The following is a 16877-nucleotide window of genomic DNA, read 5'->3' on the forward strand; positions in this document are numbered from 1 at the left end:
TGAAAAACTATTGGCAGTGAGAACCTCTTTAAAAAAAACAAAAAAGCAAAATAACCAAGTTTTACTTCTCTGGCAAACATGCTGGTTAAAACGATGCTATGTTGTGACAGATTACTGGGCAATTATTGCCTAATTGAGCAGTGCCAGAGGCCTCTAGGAAAGCTGCTTTCCTGGGGCTGGGGTGACCACACTTTCCCGCAGCCTTCCTTCAGCACCCTCCACACAGGGAACATTTTTTCTCTGAGTCTCCAAGGCCTACACTGGAAAGGTTAGCTTGACAGAAAGATCCTGACATTGAAACTCCTAATGGGGATTTCATACTTTTCTCATTTGTAAGCAAAATCCATTTTCCGTGAGATATTTTTAGTGCCAGCAGCCCCTGATGTCCTATTCTCTTACAGTATACCATTAGATCTTGAGGCCCTTCCAAGCAGCCCACGTGATTTCTAAGCATCTTGTCAGTTCCCTCCTAAGTGACTAGTCTCCCAGGAGTCAAATCCCAGGCTCTTAACTACCGAGGACCTCGGCACCCTTCCTGGAGCCTTGCATTCTTATCGATAGCATGATCAAACGCTTTAGAGCTGCGTTTTCCAAGAGGTCAGCTTGGCGGAGATCACTGGACGACCTCAGTGAGAGAGAGGTTTTGAGCCCCACAAGCCGCCTGTGTAAATATGAAAATGCATTAGGCTGCAGAGCTGCGTGTGTGGGAACAGAACAACCGTCGTATTGAAGGGAAGTCGCAGGGGAGCCCGGTGGCTCTCACGTGGGCTTGGTTAACGCGCGCATGCTTGTGAGCACTGTTTTGCTTCCGCGGCGTCCACGCTGCAAACCCGCTGATTTCATTTCTGGAACTTAGGAAAACCCCAATCACTTAGTGAGGCGCCTAGCAAGACTTCTGTCAGGAAGTGTTTACATCTTTAAACAACCATCATTTCACCTCTTTCTGCGATGCTCATTTGCCTGGGAATAATGTCCTGGGAAGCCAGACTTTTCAGGGCTTGCAATTGAAAAAGAATGATTTATCGGTGTCTGAGTTGGAAAGATATACTGATTCAGATCCCTGGAAGACAGTCATTGTGATGAACCGGAAACATGCTCTCAAACGGAATTGAGAAATGCTCTCTGGGCAGAATGCTGTGATATTCCTGAGTGTGTTCAGTTTCAATGGATCAAATCTTTCCCATCTCTGCATCCAAGCTATTTGGCCGTGATCAGATGATCAGAGCTCTAGGAAGTGATTGGAGAGCGAGCTGGCTGCAGCTGCAATGTAGGCTGTTTCCAGTGACAAGGAGCCACTGTTTTTCAAACATAGCATCAACATAGAAGTTACTTTGTCGGCTCCAGGATGCAGCGATGGGCTGCACTGCCAGCATTGTTCTGCTTCAAGCTTTGCGCTCTGTGGTCCGTAGGAGCTGTCCACACATCTGTAGACGACGCCAGGAGGAACCCTCCCACGAAATCGTGCCTCTGGAAAGCGACGATGAAATGAGTAGACCCAGAACCCTCATCATAATGGTATAGTATCCGTTGCTAAACAGCCTCAGTTGATTAAACTGTTTGTACAGAGAGATTGCAGTTTAGGGTTTCTGGCATTTGACTTCACATACAGAAATGTGTGGCTGAGAGTTGAGTCCTGTGTTTCGTTGTTTGGAGAAAATCTTCCTGAACGATTTCCATCACTCGAAGGGCTGGTTTTCTTTCTCTTTGAACTGTTGCAAGGATGTGGAGTTTATTGGCCTGTTCCCTTCTGCCAAATATTTCATATGCTGCTGTTAACTTACGTGGGGGGGGGGTGGTGTGTGTGAAAGAAATTTCGGAGTGTGGATTAATTGAGTGGATTTTATTTTATAACTGTAATTTGAAAAAAGAGCCAGAACAGTGATCTGTGTACCACGTGTATCCAATCAGGTGGCTGTAGGTGCTGGTGACTAAATGTCTAACTTCTGGATGTTCGCTTGGGGCTTTTGTTTCTGACTCCATAATGAAAAGTTCTAAGGGACCTCAGCATGAAATCAGAGTCAAGTATTGAGAATTGTGTGGAGCACAGTTTTTTTTGTTTTTTAATAGAGAGTTGTTTCTTTCCACCTGTCAAATTGCATCTTTCTCTGGGTTTTAAATATACTAGGCAGTGTGTTACTTCTCCTTTGTGTATCTATTTCATCAGCAAGAATACTTAGCTGCTTAGTGTCTTTTCTAACCTTAACTTTAGGGGGAGATCTGCTTAGTCACTGAAATGCCATCGTAGGCTGGAGTTAGCATGCTGAGATTTCCAAAGTAGGAGAGACACCAAAGTCTGGGTGGTTTCAGTGCCATGGGCGTTTTTTTCTTCAGTTTCCCTGTTCAGACATCCAGGATGTACTACATAATGAATGAAGACCTGTAACTCTAAAAGTTTCTAACTGAAACTCACTTGATTTGGTCTGTACCTTCTGAATGAATGATTACTGACCTGAAACATTCTATGCCACCTTTTCCTGCAAATCACTATTTGATTTTCAAAAAGCAATGTTTTTCTTGAACTATTGGGTAATGATGATCTATAAGAAAAAAATACTAAGTAGGAGAAATCTCACACCCATTATTTCGATAAACTTTGACAAATGAAATTTATAAAGGATTGGAGATTACATCAAAGAAATCTTTATTTACCAAGTTCAACTCTTATAAATGATATGAGCACAGTGTACAGCTATGTCTGTTGCTTGTGCCATATCAGCCATTCAATCATTTTTATTCTAATTTTATTAATTAGACTATAATATTTTGTAGCTAGAGATTTGAAAAAAAAATCTGCATTAAATTTTAAAGTAACTTAGAAATTAGAAAATCATGAGTTTACCTCACAACAGTATCTTATCTTTTCAAGGGTCCTCTTACATATGCACCCTTACTGACACTAGAGGAGGTGATGAAGAAATCACTGATGAAATAAATGGAGGTTCAGAAAGATTGAGTGTTTTGTTAATATCACATTAAATTAATTAATTAATTAATTAATTAATTAATATTAAATGTCAGAGGCTGGAATCACACTTAAATCAATGATTCCATGGCCAGTGTGTACTTTCCACTCTCTTCACCCCCCAAGGAAAATAATGATACAATGGCAAACTGAATTTTTATGAGAATCCTGTTGGGAATCTTGGACCACTCAGAATAAAATATGCTCAGACAGAGTCCTTGCCCTCTGGGCAAATTCCAACATTTACATACTCAGTAATGATTTATTGCAGGCCTACTCTGGGCCAGGCACCTCCTATTCTAGGTATTTGGAACCTGCCAATGCACAAAACTATCGAAGATCCCTGTCCTAAGTTGCCAAATTTTAAAGTGATAGCATATTCTGCAGATGTTGGTATGAAGGTACATATTTGGATTGTGAAGCTTAGTGTAAAAATTTAAATCAATGAAAATATTTCCAGCCTTCCAAGATGATGGTTTGAAAACTTTAATGTGTTTCAACGTCACTGAGAAGTTATTATGTCAGTCCTTGAACTTCTAAGCCAAAGACCCTGCATAACAGGATCTGGGTAGTGCCTGGGAACTCTACTTTTAGCGAGCATCCCAGGTGATTGTGATGATGGAGAAGCTTGGACCACATGATGAGAAACATTTCACTGAGAACAATCATCTAAACTCCTCATCCCCTTTCCTCCTTCAACCTGATGGTCTTATATTTGCTAAATGATTCCATCATCTTCTCACTTAATTCTAAGCTTCTGAACAGACTTTGATTATTTGTTTCTCTCATTTTCATATATCCACTAGTCACCGAATTTTGTGCATTGATTTTTTTTTTTTTGGTAAGATCATGGACTCTGGAGCCAGAACATCTAGCTTGGAATCCTCACTTCATCCTTTACCAGCCATGTGACCTTGGACATAATATTTAAGTTCTCTGTGTCTCATTTCTTCATCTTAAATGAGGATAATAATTCTATCAACCTAGAACTGTTGTTAGGATATGATGAAGTAATGTGTATGTTGCAAGCTTGAACGATGCCTGGATATATTAGTGAGATATTTTATAGGGACATCTTAACTGGGAAAAAAAAAAAGAAAGAAAGAAAGACATTCGAGGAAGGACCTGAAGGGGCAGAGAGTGAGCCACGCCAAGGCTCTGCAGGGAAATGTCTTTGGCAGAAGGCCCAGCTAGGACCAGAGCTTCCAGGCAGGAAGAAGCCGGGCATGTTTGAAGAATGGCAAGGAGGCCAGTGTGACTGAGCAAGCCAACAGAAGGGTAGTAGAAGGAAAGATGGGTGAGGTAATGGGAGCCAGAGCATGTCACACTTCACGGGCTGTCATTGCACTTGGACTCTTTCCAAGTCTGAAAAGGAAAGGCACTGGAAGATGCAGCCATTGAGGTTAAGGACATAGACAGTGGAGCCAGAATGTCCGAGTTTGGGTCCTAACTCTGCCATTTGCTAGCTGTGTGATTTTGACAAATGGCTTGTCCTCCTTGTGCCCTCATTTCCTCATTGGTAAAAGAGGGAGTGTAACAGTGTACCATGTAAGGTTATTGGCGGAACTGAGCACGTCTATACTTGTAAAGATCTTCGAACAGGGCCTGTTGGACTATTGTTGTTAGTTGCTGTTGAGTTGATTCCAGCTCATGGTGACCCCATGTGGGCAGAGTAGAATTTCCCCCTAGAGTTTTCAATGCTGTGATCTTTCAGAAGTGGATCACTGGGCTTTCCCTTCAAGGCACCTCTGGGCAGGTTTGGATTGCCAATGTCTCAGCTAGTAGTATAGTATTTAACTGCTTTCACCACCCAGGGACTCCTGGTGAATAGTAAATGCTATATCAACTGTAGTTTTGCCAGTTTGGAGGGTCTTAAGTAGAAGAGTGACAGCATCAATGGCTGCAGAGACTCAAGGGTTGAAGCAGAGAGACCATTTGCCAGGAATTTATTACAATGATCTCAGAAAAAGGCCAGGATGCTATTTGTTGAGGTTGTGAGAAATGGTTGCTTTCTGGATATATTTCAAAAGCAGATCACAGGGTTTGCTTACAAAATGAATATCAAGTCAGAGAGAAAGAGAAGCATTAGGGTTGACTGTACATTTTCTTTACCTGAATAACCAGAAGGACTAAATAGTCATTTATATGTGAAGGAACAGGAAAGAAAGTTTTCGTGAGAGAATCTAAAATTTCACACTCAGATATGTTAAGTTTGAAATGCCTGTTAGGTCTACACATGGAGGTGCCAAGCAGAAAGTTGAAGATATGAGTCTGGAGTTCTGAGGACAAGTCTAGAGAGGAGATATATTGCTTGGCACATTGTTACAACCAATAAATGGCTGATGAATGAGAAATGGCCCCTTTCTTCTAATCTCTGAGTTTGTAAATCCATTTGCCAGTTAATCATGTGTTACCTTCTAACATACCTTGAGATAGTTCATTGAACTTTTGTATGTTGTTGTTGTTATGTGCTGTTGAGTTGACCCTGACTGATAGCAACCCCTCCTTGGGTTTCCAAGGCGATATCAGTACAGAAGTAGATCGCCCAACCTTCCTTCCGAGGAGTGGTGGGGGGTTTGAACCACCAGCCTTCTGGTTAGTAGTCAAATGCCTTAGGCACTATGCTACTGTATATTAATATATTTTTCTAATATCACTGGTAGGTACAAAACTGCATATTCCTTTTCTGTTGTTGTGTACTGTTGAGTCAATTGCAACTCATAGCCACCCTATGTGCTGCTATTGGGTTTTCTAGGTGCTGATCTTCATGGGAGCAGATTTCCAGGTCTTTTTTCCATGGAGCAGCTGGATGAGTATGAACCACTAACCTTTCAGTTAGCACTTAACTGTTGCACCACCAGGGCTCCTTAAACCCACATATAGGTGCAGACTAAGGCTGCTGAATGCCCCAGTGATGCCCAGAACAGTTTTTTTTTTTTTTATAATAACTAGAAGCTGAATAAGTATTTGTTGTGATTTGAATTGAAATTAAGTAGTTGACAGTGATATGCAAAGCTTAATTGATAGAGCTGCCCACTTAATCATTAACTGAAATGTCTACAAATAATAAAAATGTAGAAATCTACCTAGGGAATACAAGGGCTTGTCTTGTTGATATTCCTCCAAAGGCTTTGGCACTTAGGATTTCATTATGGAAGTTTGTGCCAAGGACTTTTATTCCTGTAGCACAAGTTGTGAGTTTTCTTGCAGAGATAAGCTTTGGGCTGGCATGATTGTCGTTCAACTGTGTAGTACAAAGTGGAGAGACCTGTTCAACAACAAAAGTAAGTATTGCAGATTCTTGGCACTTACAAGGTATATGTGAATCCTTATATCTGAGGCTATTACAATGGTCTGCTATCAAGATGTAGTCAGAGTTAACTGGAAAAAAAGTAAGAAATCCCTTCAAATCTCCAATTTATCTCTCACACATCAATGCTTACTCTGATGAGAGACTTAACAGATACCTTCTTCTGAGTCATTTTTTCTTAATTCCTTCATAGCTAATTATGTTGAAGGCCTTAGATAGTAATTCTTATAGATCCACTATTTTCTGGTTATGTCTGTAATTTTTAGGCCATTTCACTCAACACCAACCCTAGGTGTTGGTTTCTTTTTCTAGGCTTCCTTTCCCCTGCAAAAAAGAGACTACTTGATTGTTCACAGTAAGGTGGACATGACATAGAAGAAGAATGAGAAGCAAGTGCAAGGCAGCCTGCTTGGCCTACTCACTGGCCATAAGGCCAGCTCCCACACACCAGATTCACAGGCCACAACTCCAGAGTGAACACTTAGTAAAACCATTGAGGATTGGGAGTATAGTAAAACCAAACCAAACCCATTGCTGTGAAGTTGATTCTGACTCATAGCGACCCTATAAGGACAGATTAGAATGGCCCAACAGAATTTCAAGGCAGCAATTCCTTATGGAAGCAGGTTGCCATGTCTTTCTCCCATGTAGCTGCTAGTGGGTTCAAACCACCTACCTTTAAGTTAACAGCCAAGTGCTTAACTACTGTGCCACAAGGGTCCTTTTCTTAAATAGTGTTGTTGTTGTTGTTGTTATTTGCTGTCAAGTCAGACCTGACTCATAGCGACCCCTCCTTGGGTTTCTGAGGCAGTATCACTACAGAAGTAGATCGCCCAACCTTCCTTCCGAGGAGTGGCTGGTTGGTTTGAACCGCCAACCTTCTGGTTAGCAGTCAGGTGTCTTAGGCACTATGCCCCCAGAGCTCCTTCTGAAATAGTAGAACCTAGAAATACTACTTCTGTAGAGATACCACCTCAGAAACCCAAGGAGGGGTTGCTATGAGTAGGATCCAACTAGACAGCAGTGAGTTTTTTTTTTTTTTTAATTGTGATTTGGGTGAAAGTTTGCAGAGCAAATTCACTTTCCATACAGTACCTCACATACACTTTGTCTCATGACATTGATTACAGTTTACCACAATGCAACAACTCCCTTCCTACTTCCTCCCCATAGTTTCCTCTTCCCTGTGTCCATCCCTCCATGCACTCCTGCCCCCTGAGCTGTCTCCCTGTGCATACACAGCCCTTGTATGCTCCCATGATTGATCTCTCCAAGGAGTGTATCTACCTAATGTAAATGTTTACCTCATATACCTGTCTTTTGTTTGGCTGGAAGCCGCAGGAGTGGGTTCAATTCCAAACCTGAAGGGCAGTTAGGGGCCATAGTCTCAGTGGTTCCATCAGGCTCTATCACACCAGAAAACCTGGTCCCTTTTTCTTTTTTTCCCAAATGATTTTGAGTTTTGTTCCACATTGTTCTCCCACTCTATCCAGGATCTCCTACATAGGTCCCTCTCTGAGTGGTTGACAGTGGTAGCCAGGCACCATCTAGTTCTTCCGGTCTCATGGTTGTACAGGCTATGGATTGCAGTGAGTTTTTTAGTTAGAAATATACTAAATTTGTGAATGCAAAGGAGCTTGACTCTAGCAACCCAGGTGGCTTGTCTTTACTTTTGGTCAATGACAAAAGACAGTAATAATAGCCTAACCTTGTGGTCTAGGAGCTCAGGTGAGACATTAGTTAAGCACTGGCTACTAACTTAAAATTTGTCAGTTTGAGCCCACCCATTGTGCCAGTCAGAGTTCTTTACCTGTTGGGTATCTCACTTGGCAATGTGGGGAAGCAATTTTGTTAGGGCTTTACTGTGTTTGCCTGATATCTATCCTAGAATGTTGGTAAAGTGAGTGAAACCAGAAAAGAGAAGCCAACGGGGAGTTATGAAGCCTCTATTTGATTTATTTTTTGACCCTCAAGAAACTTCCTTATTTGGATGCCATCCTGTACAATAAACACAGTAATCCTTCCTTCCTGCCCAAGTGCTATGAGAGCCTGGGACAAGGAGGAAGGTAAAGGAAAGAAGCAAATTATTTATAAAAACAGTAATTCTATCTCTTTAGGACATACATTAGTTTACATATGTGTCCTATGAATAAAACCAGACAGGGAGCTACTTCCAAAGAAATTAATGATCACTTTTCTTATTCTTATAATAAATTTTTTAAGCTAATAAACTTTAGTACCAAGGAGTGCTAACATATTTTGCTGTTTCATCTTTTTGAATGGATGTGTGAAGAAGAAGCTGCTTGCAAACTCTAAACCCTGAGTCCATGCTTTTATTTCATTTTAGTGAGATTAGAGTTTGAGTACACAGATAAAAAAGGCAGCATAGTTGTGGACTGTGATTTCAAATGTTCTGTCATAGACAAGAGTAACATGGAGCTTAAAGGTACAGAAAATCTTTGGTGGTTATTTTTCCCAGTGAACTGGTTTTGAGCTGAATCCCAAAGCCAAAGAAAATGGACCAATGAATTGAATTGCTTCTCCATATACGGGTATGAGAATTCATTGACTATGATCTGAGACCTCATGAGTAGCAACCATATCTTTGAGGCAAAGGCATACTAAACTGAAATTACATCCAGCATCAGCTTGTCCAGATACGGTTGGCTCTTTCTAGTCCTCTTAATTATGCTAAATGTACACATGATAAGGAAAAGGAGAAAATAACACAAAAATCTCTAAAGAAACATTGGAAATTTAAGACCACCACAAGAATGAAGAAAGGTGGGAAAGAATCAAGTGTGTGTGTGAGAGACGGAGAGAAAGAGTTAGGCAGAAGACACGTGTGTACGTGTATAGTGTATGTGGGAGGGCAGGTTTGGGAATATGCCAAAACAAAAAACAATTATAAATTCAGCTGATATATAGAACATTATGTTCTTAGTGCATGTAAATATTTTTGGCAATCTACTTCCATAGAGATAACCAACTTGGAAACCCAAGGAGGGGTCACTATGAGTCAGAACTGACTCCACAGCAGTGAGTTCGTTTTTTTTTTTTTTTAAGGGTGAAGATTAAAAAGATTATATTACCAAGTAGGAATATATAGTTGGTGAAGAAGTATAGATGCAGAAAAATCACTTACTGGTCAGAAAAAGTCCGCTTAAACATAGTCTGGTATAGAAGAAGCCTAGAGGGCTTGTTTCTGTTTTTGTCTGTTTCCTTGATTTCTACAAGAGTGAAGTTTCCACTTATCCCCAAACCCCAGGCTTCAGTATAGTAGTGTCTTGTAATCACTGAGTGATAAAATTCAGGACAAAAATGCGTGTTTTGGGAAGCCCCATATGAATACAGTATTTCTGTCACATTCCAACAAGGTTCTTCTGTGTACTTGTTTCACTCTATTTGATTTTGCTTTCATGGGACTGATTTACTTAGACAGGGGCTAAAGCTTGGAATCTTTAAAATTCATTTCCCATAATCTACCCTCCTCTGCTGGAATGGATTGTTTAAGGCCACGTCTGCCAAATTCAGTATACGTGCCAAGTGAATTTGTCATGGTTATCGTCCAGCATCAGAAACACAGTGTAGGACTGATAGCCAACTGCTCCTTGCATGTCACCAGCACAGGTGGCAAGAGACAGCCGCTTTTCTGCTCTCTTGGAGCCTACATTTGAGTGGAGGCCACTGACAGGAGTCAAACCAATATAAAATTGTAATCATGATAAATGCTTCAAACAAGTTACATTCTGCTGCAAGATTGTGTCTGTTGAGGATCAGACCTCATCAAAGCAGCAAAGCAATCAGGGAAGGCTTCCTGGAAGGAAGTGGCAATGGAGTGGAGATGCGAGGAATGAATTAAAAAAGAAGAAAAATTGCTTTTCTGTCAGTTCCAACTCATGGCAGCCTTACTGGTGTGAGAATAGAACTGTGCTGCATAAGCAAAACAATCAAAACCCACTGCTGTCCAGTTGATTTTGGCTCCTAACGATCCTATAGGACAGAGTGGGACTACCTCATAGGGTTTCCAAGGCTGTAATCTTTATGGGAGCAGACTGCTACATCTTTCTCCCATGGAGGGGCTGGTGAATTCAAACCACAAACTTTTTCGGTTGGCAGTCAAGCGCTTAACTGCTATGCTACCAAGGTTCGTCCTGCATGGGTTTTATTAAAATATTTATGTTATTAATGTTGATCATGTATATAGTGAAACACGTAGTCACTCAATAATTTTTATACACACAGTTTAGTGATGTTGGTGGCATGCTTCACTTTGTGTCAACAATCATATTTCTATTCAAATTGTTTCAGCTTCATTAACTTAGACTCACTGCACCCCTTAATTTCTTCTCTGTGCTTTAGAATTACTGCCATCAATTTGCTCTCATATATAATCTTTCAGGAAGAGTGCAATACTCAAGGCATACATTCTCTACCAATGGAGCTAAACCATTGTTTAGTTTAAAGATGACTTCAGGGTATAATCTGGTTGACGTACAAAAAATATGGAGGTTCCTCCAGTCTCAGTGGGTCCAGTAATCCAGTATCTTTAAGAATTTGAAACTCAGTCCCACCTTCATCTCCTTTTGCATAAAGATCCATCTCTTGTGTCTGCATAGGGTTTTCAATGGCTGTTAGTTCAGACGTAGATCACCAGGCCTTTATTCTGAGGTATGTCTGGGCGGACTAGAACCTCCCACCTTTCTGTTCGCAGCTGAACACATTAACCATTTACATCACCCAGAGGCTCTGAAGAATGAACAGAAGCTAAGAAGAAAGAGAACACTCATGCTGCGAAAGCATATGAGAAAATGCCATGGGTCAGTCCTACCTTTTATTGTGTTGCTGTTGGTTAAGAGCCAGTATTCATGAGTTTGAATCCCTGCAAAGCCACTTACTTACTGTGTGATCTCTAGGTCAAATATTCAAATTCTCTGTGTCTTGAGTTCTCTGTTTTTAAAATGGAAATAATAAAGATATCTATCTTTATTCATGTACATCAGGGTTGTATCTTTTCACCATACTTACTCAATCTGTATGCTGAGAAACTATCGGAGAAACTGGATGATATGAAGATGAACGCAGCATCAGGATTGGAGGAAGACTCATTAACAACCTGTGATATGCAGATGACACAACCTTGCTTGCTGAAGGGAAAGATGACTTGAAGCACTTACTGATGAAAATTAAAGACTACAGTCTGCAGTATGGATTACATCTCAATATGAAACAAAATCTTCACAACTGGACCAATAAGCAGCATCACAATAAATGGAGAAAAGATTGAAGTTGTCAAGGATTTCATATTACTTGAATCCACAAGCAACGCTCGTAGAAGCAGCAGTCAAGAAATCAGATGATGAATTGCACTTGGCAAATATGCTACAAAAGACCTCTTTACAGTGTTAAAGAGAAAATATGTCATTTTGAAGACTACTGTGTATGTAATCCAAGCCATGGCATTTTCAGTAGCCTTATAAGCATGTGAAAGTTGGACAATGAACAAAGAAGACCATAGAAGAATTGGTACCTTTGAATTGTGGTATTGGCAAAGAATATTGAATGTACCATGGATTGCTAAAAGACTGAACAAATGTATTTTGGAGAAACTACAGCCAGAATGCTCCTTGGAAGCAAGAATGGCCAGACTTTGTCTCGCCTACTTTGTACATGTTGTCAGAAGGGACCAGTCCCCGGAGAAAGATATGCTTAATAAGTAGCACAAAAAACCAAACCAAACCCACTGCCATTGAGTTTATCCTGACTCATAGCGACCCCCATTGGGTTTCCTAAGGTGGAACTTTACTGATGTAGATTGCCTCATCGTCCTTCCATGTAGCGGCTGGTGGGTTTGAACTACCAACCTTCTGGTTAGCTGTCACATGCCTTAGGAGCCTCCAGAGCTCCTTAAGTAGTAAAGTAGAGGGTCAGCAAAAAAGGGGCAGACCCTCAACAAGTTGGATTGACACAGTGGCTGCGATGATGGGCTCAAGCACAGCAAAGATTGTGAGGCTGGTGCGGGACCCAGCAGTGTTCCGTTCTTTGTATGTAGGGTCACTGAGTCGGAACCTACTTGACAGCACCTAACAACAAACAACAACATCTGTATTGGAGCTCTGGTGGTGCAGTGGTTAGGACATTCAGCGCTCATCAAAAGGTTGACTGTTCAAACCCACCAGCTGCTCTGCGGGAGAGAGATGAGGCAGTCTGCTTCTGTAAAGATTTATAGCCTTGGAAGCCCTATGGGGTAGTTCTGCTCTCTCCTACAGGGTCACTCTGAGTAGGTATTGACTCAATGGCAGTGTGTTTGGTTTGGTTTGGTCATCTGTATTAGTTTCCTATTTCTGCTATAACAAATTACCACAAATATAGTGGCCTCAAAAAGCACATATTTGTTTGTTATCTTACAGTTCCTAGGGCTAAAGTCCAAAATGGGTCTCAGTAGGCAAGATTCAGCAGGGTTTCATTGCTTTATGGAGGTTCTAGGGGATAATTTAAGGAGCTCTGGTGACTCAGTGGTTAAGTGCTCAGCTGCAAACCAAAAGGTTATCAGTTCAAACTCACCAGCTCTTTCAATGGAGAAAGATGTGACGGTCTGATTCTATAAAGATTATGGCCTTGGAAACTGCAAGGTACAGTTCTGCTCCATCCTATAGGGTCCCTGTGAGTTAGAATTGCTCAATGGCAATGGAAGGAGAGAACGTGTTTTCTTTATTTTTCCAGCATATAGAGGATGATGACCTCATTTCTAGACTCTTGGTCCCCTTCCTCCATCTTCCAAGCCAGTAACATAACACCTTCCAACCTCACTCTGGCCTTGATCTTCTACGTCTCTCTCTTTCTCTCTTTTTAAATAAAGCTCTGTGTGATGCCATCGGGCCCACCTGGTTAATCCAAGATCATCTCTCCATCTCAAAGTCAGCTAATTATGGACCTTAATTCCATCTGCAACCTTAATTCTCTCTTGCCCTATAACATAATATCCATAGGTTCTGGGGATCAGGAGGTGGACATCTTTGGGGAGCATTATTCTGTCCACCACATTATCACTTGGGGTTATTTTCAGGATTGAATGACTGAGCACAAGTGAAGAGCCTATAAGAGTACTTGACACTTCAAAAGAACTCACTAAGGTTTAGCTATTATTAATATTTTTATTATCTTGTTGAGGCAAAAGAAAATACAAAACATTAATTTACTTTTAAAAAATATTTTAGGAAAAACAATGGAACTTCTAAAAGGAAACAATTTGTTCTTCATAAAATGTAAGGAAATGAAAATGAAAGGTTAGTTTATTTACCAGAGCACTGTAACACTGATTGAATAGATTATTCACACAAATAGTTTATTCCAACAATATTTATGTTTGATTCTCCTTTTTGCTCTCCACTAATTGTCACTTTTAAAAAATTTTAGCTTTTGATTTCTTTTTGTTTTCATTGTTGTGTAGTGGCATGCATTTCCAGTTCTGTAGAGACAACTGAAGTTATTAACTTAGAGATGGAGAACAGACTATTACATTTGTCATTTTAAGCTACTATAATGCATTTGATATGAGTAGAATCTTTTTTATATAGATTTGTAACAGTTAAAAAACTAAGGAATTCAAAATTACAGAATCTGATTCTTCTACAAATAGGTTGTCAAATCTCAAAGATTTGATGAATGAAGGAGCAGGTAGAAGCTTTATCTTATGGGTCATCAAAATACAAAGTAGGAGCTGTGAGGCAAAAAGGAAATGTATCTAACTCTGGTCAGTTATCAGCGTCCCTGCCATTGGGTCCACTGTGTAGTGGGTAGTCTTTCTTGCTGTCATTCAGTTTCCACACAAGTTCAGTAACTCACAGAATCTCTTCAAATTTCATTCTTTAAAGCAACGGAAGGGAGCAGGGGAGACCAGGACTTCCATTAATACAAGGTATTTGTGTGAATGAAACATGTCTCTTATTTTCTCCTGTCCCTAGAAATTCTTTTAAAGTAAATAAACATCATTCTTATCACGTTGGCAAATGGCCCAGGAAAATAAAAATATTACACGGCTAAAGATGAAGTCAAGGGCGATTTCACTTTTAAAACAGACGTCTGTCTCTGTTATCTTAGCAGAACTCTGAATCCTGGAATGCCATCCCCATAACAGAAACAGGAAAGGGCAAAGTGTGGGCATCAAGTGCCACACTTGTGCCCTTTGAGAAACATGAGACTTTGGGAGAATTCCTTGAATCCTCTGAGCTCAGTTCCTGATTTGGAACATGGCAGCAATGCCTCATGAGACTATTGACAATTTAAATGAAAAAATTGGAAAATTAAATTTAAATGGAAAACTGAGGAAACATCCTTAGCACAATATCTAGTTCACTAAAGGGACTCTCCTCTCTTTCATTTGTAAAATAAGGAAAATGCCTGCAGTCCACCTGCATCACAGAAATTAATGACTTTTGTAACGAGAAAAATACTATTCATTATTTTGTAGTCATTCTAAGAAGACATATTGGTATGTGTGACCATCCTTTTTCACCAGACAAGGAAATTAGAATGTTAAGTAAGGGACTCATTAAGTAAACAAGACTTATTTTAAAAGAAAAAAAGCACAACTCAGTGGGGGGAGGGGAGAATTGCACTAAATGATATACTCCAGAGGAAGCCATTGGAAAATGCAATTGGATGAAAATGAGGGGACAGGAATCAAGAGTAAAGAGGGATGTAGGCCAGGGAGAGACTCACTCAGTGGGAAGAAACGTGAGTGTGAAATGCCTTCTCCTCCCTCTTCAAATCAAAGTGGCATGTGGTTGTTACAGGGTACATTTAGAAGGCTGGCTTTAAAACCAGTCTTTTTTGTGCCACTCTGAAATGATGTGACATTTCAATCTGTGTCATTCTTCTCCTCTGGTTTTCAGTTCCTTAAAAATGTCCATTCTTTGATATGTTGCATCATTTGTGCCCCTCCTGTAATAAAAACTCATCGGTCGGGAGTTGAAGGTTGTATGTAATATCCATTTCTTTCTCTTCACACTGAGCCCTGAATGGAGGGTGGGCAACGCTGTAACTGTTGGGCCTGGGTTGTATGACATCTTCAAGGTCTGATGTGACAGGCTTTTGGAGACTTTTGTTTGTTCTGACAGGCAGATGATCAATGAAATGTCTTAATTAGCAGTCCAGGAATGCTCAGTTTTGGAGAAGTGGGGAATAAAGAGGCTGGTTGTAAATATATCCTTTTATACAAACCAGAAATCCCCAACCTGTTGCCATGGAGTCAATTCCAACTCATGGTGGCCCTTTGACAAAGTGGAACTTCCTCATATGATTTTCAGGGCTGTAAATCTTTATAACAGCAGACTGACTCATCTTTCTCCTACGGTGAATTTGAATTGCCAACTTTTTGGTTAGCAGCTGAGCATTTAACCTGTTGTGCCATCAGGGTCCCTTCCATCTTTTTGTACAACTACAAAAAAAAGACATTATGACCCAGACATGGTTTCATCACAAAACAGAAAGCACCGTTGGAATCGTCCAAGTTCCCCTTCAGATGTTTTTCAGATCTGTTGCTGGAAAATGTGTATTTCACTACAAATCATTAAAGACGATCAAGTCTTCAGAAGACCTTCTTAAAGGTGGAGATTGAAAGGAAAAACCAGATTGGGGAGTTATAGTATCACTAAGTACATCAAAAAGTACAGAAAGGGCCTTGTTGCCTCAATTTGGGAGAGCTGTTATTGCTTCAAACAACTACATATTTTTAAAATGCCCTTGGCAAAAGCAGTGAGCCCAATCTCAAGGTGAGACCACAGAGAAGTAGTGAAACTAGAGCTCATCCGCTTGGCCCTGGCATTCTAGAGAAGACACGGTGCTTCTCTGCAGGTGTTCTTGCCTGGGTTTGTTACGCCCTACTTTTCTGCATACTCTTGCAGGCTCCTGCCTCTGGTTAAAGTTTCTGTAAATCTGTGTGCATATGCATATGTGTGCCTGTGTTTTGTGGTCAATTAAAGAAACGTTCAAACTTTGTGTCACCTTTAAACATTCTGACCCATTGTGCACAAGTGTATACAGTTAATGAAATCCCTGGTTGGTACGAATGGTTAGGGGAAAGTTGGAGGTTCCTCTTTACCCAGGGCACCTCAAGGAAAGCCCTGGTGATCTCCTTCTGAAAACCCAGCATTGAAAACCCTTTGGAGCACAGTTCTGCTAGGACACACATGAGGTCACTGTGAATCAGAGTCAACTCAATGGCAACAGGTATACCAAGTAATGTGTCCATGGGAACCTGCCATATATTCCATAGTTGGATGAAGACTTGGCTGTAATATTGCATTATTGGCCTGGTAACCAGACTTACAAGTCAGTGCATGGGGGGAGGTAATCTATTACCTTATTTAACTATTTAAAACTGAATCTGTTATTTTTGAACCATTTAAAGATAAAGGCAGTGAGGACAAAATTCATAAATCTTAGCAGTTATCATCTCATTCAATCTCACACCTTCTAGTGGTAAATATCTAATTATCACCATTTTACAGCATCAGCTACGCCTGTGCTTACCTTGCTCCCGAAGACCTGGTCCCTCTCGGTAGGGTAACAAGGGAAACGTGTTCAGTGCAGATCAGTGAGTAA

At 40.6% G+C, this 16877-nt stretch overlaps 1 protein-coding gene across 1 annotated transcript in view; it reads left to right on the plus strand.

The window, feature by feature from the left end:
- The first annotated feature begins 1353 nt into the window (after window positions 1-1353).
- The window catches only part of DOCK10 (dedicator of cytokinesis 10), a 242485-nt gene continuing 226961 nt past the window's right edge, over window positions 1354-16877 (plus strand). Inside the window, exon 1 of the mRNA XM_007955659.2 lies at window positions 1354-1515. Coding sequence (XP_007953850.1) covers window positions 1354-1515 — 162 coding nt within the window. The remainder of the gene's footprint in view (window positions 1516-16877) is intronic.

Source organism: Orycteropus afer, unplaced genomic scaffold (assembly GCF_000298275.1).
Source record: "Orycteropus afer afer isolate SDZICR_OR568_19922 unplaced genomic scaffold, OryAfe1.0 scaffold00002, whole genome shotgun sequence".
Lineage (NCBI taxonomy): Eukaryota > Metazoa > Chordata > Mammalia > Tubulidentata > Orycteropodidae > Orycteropus > Orycteropus afer.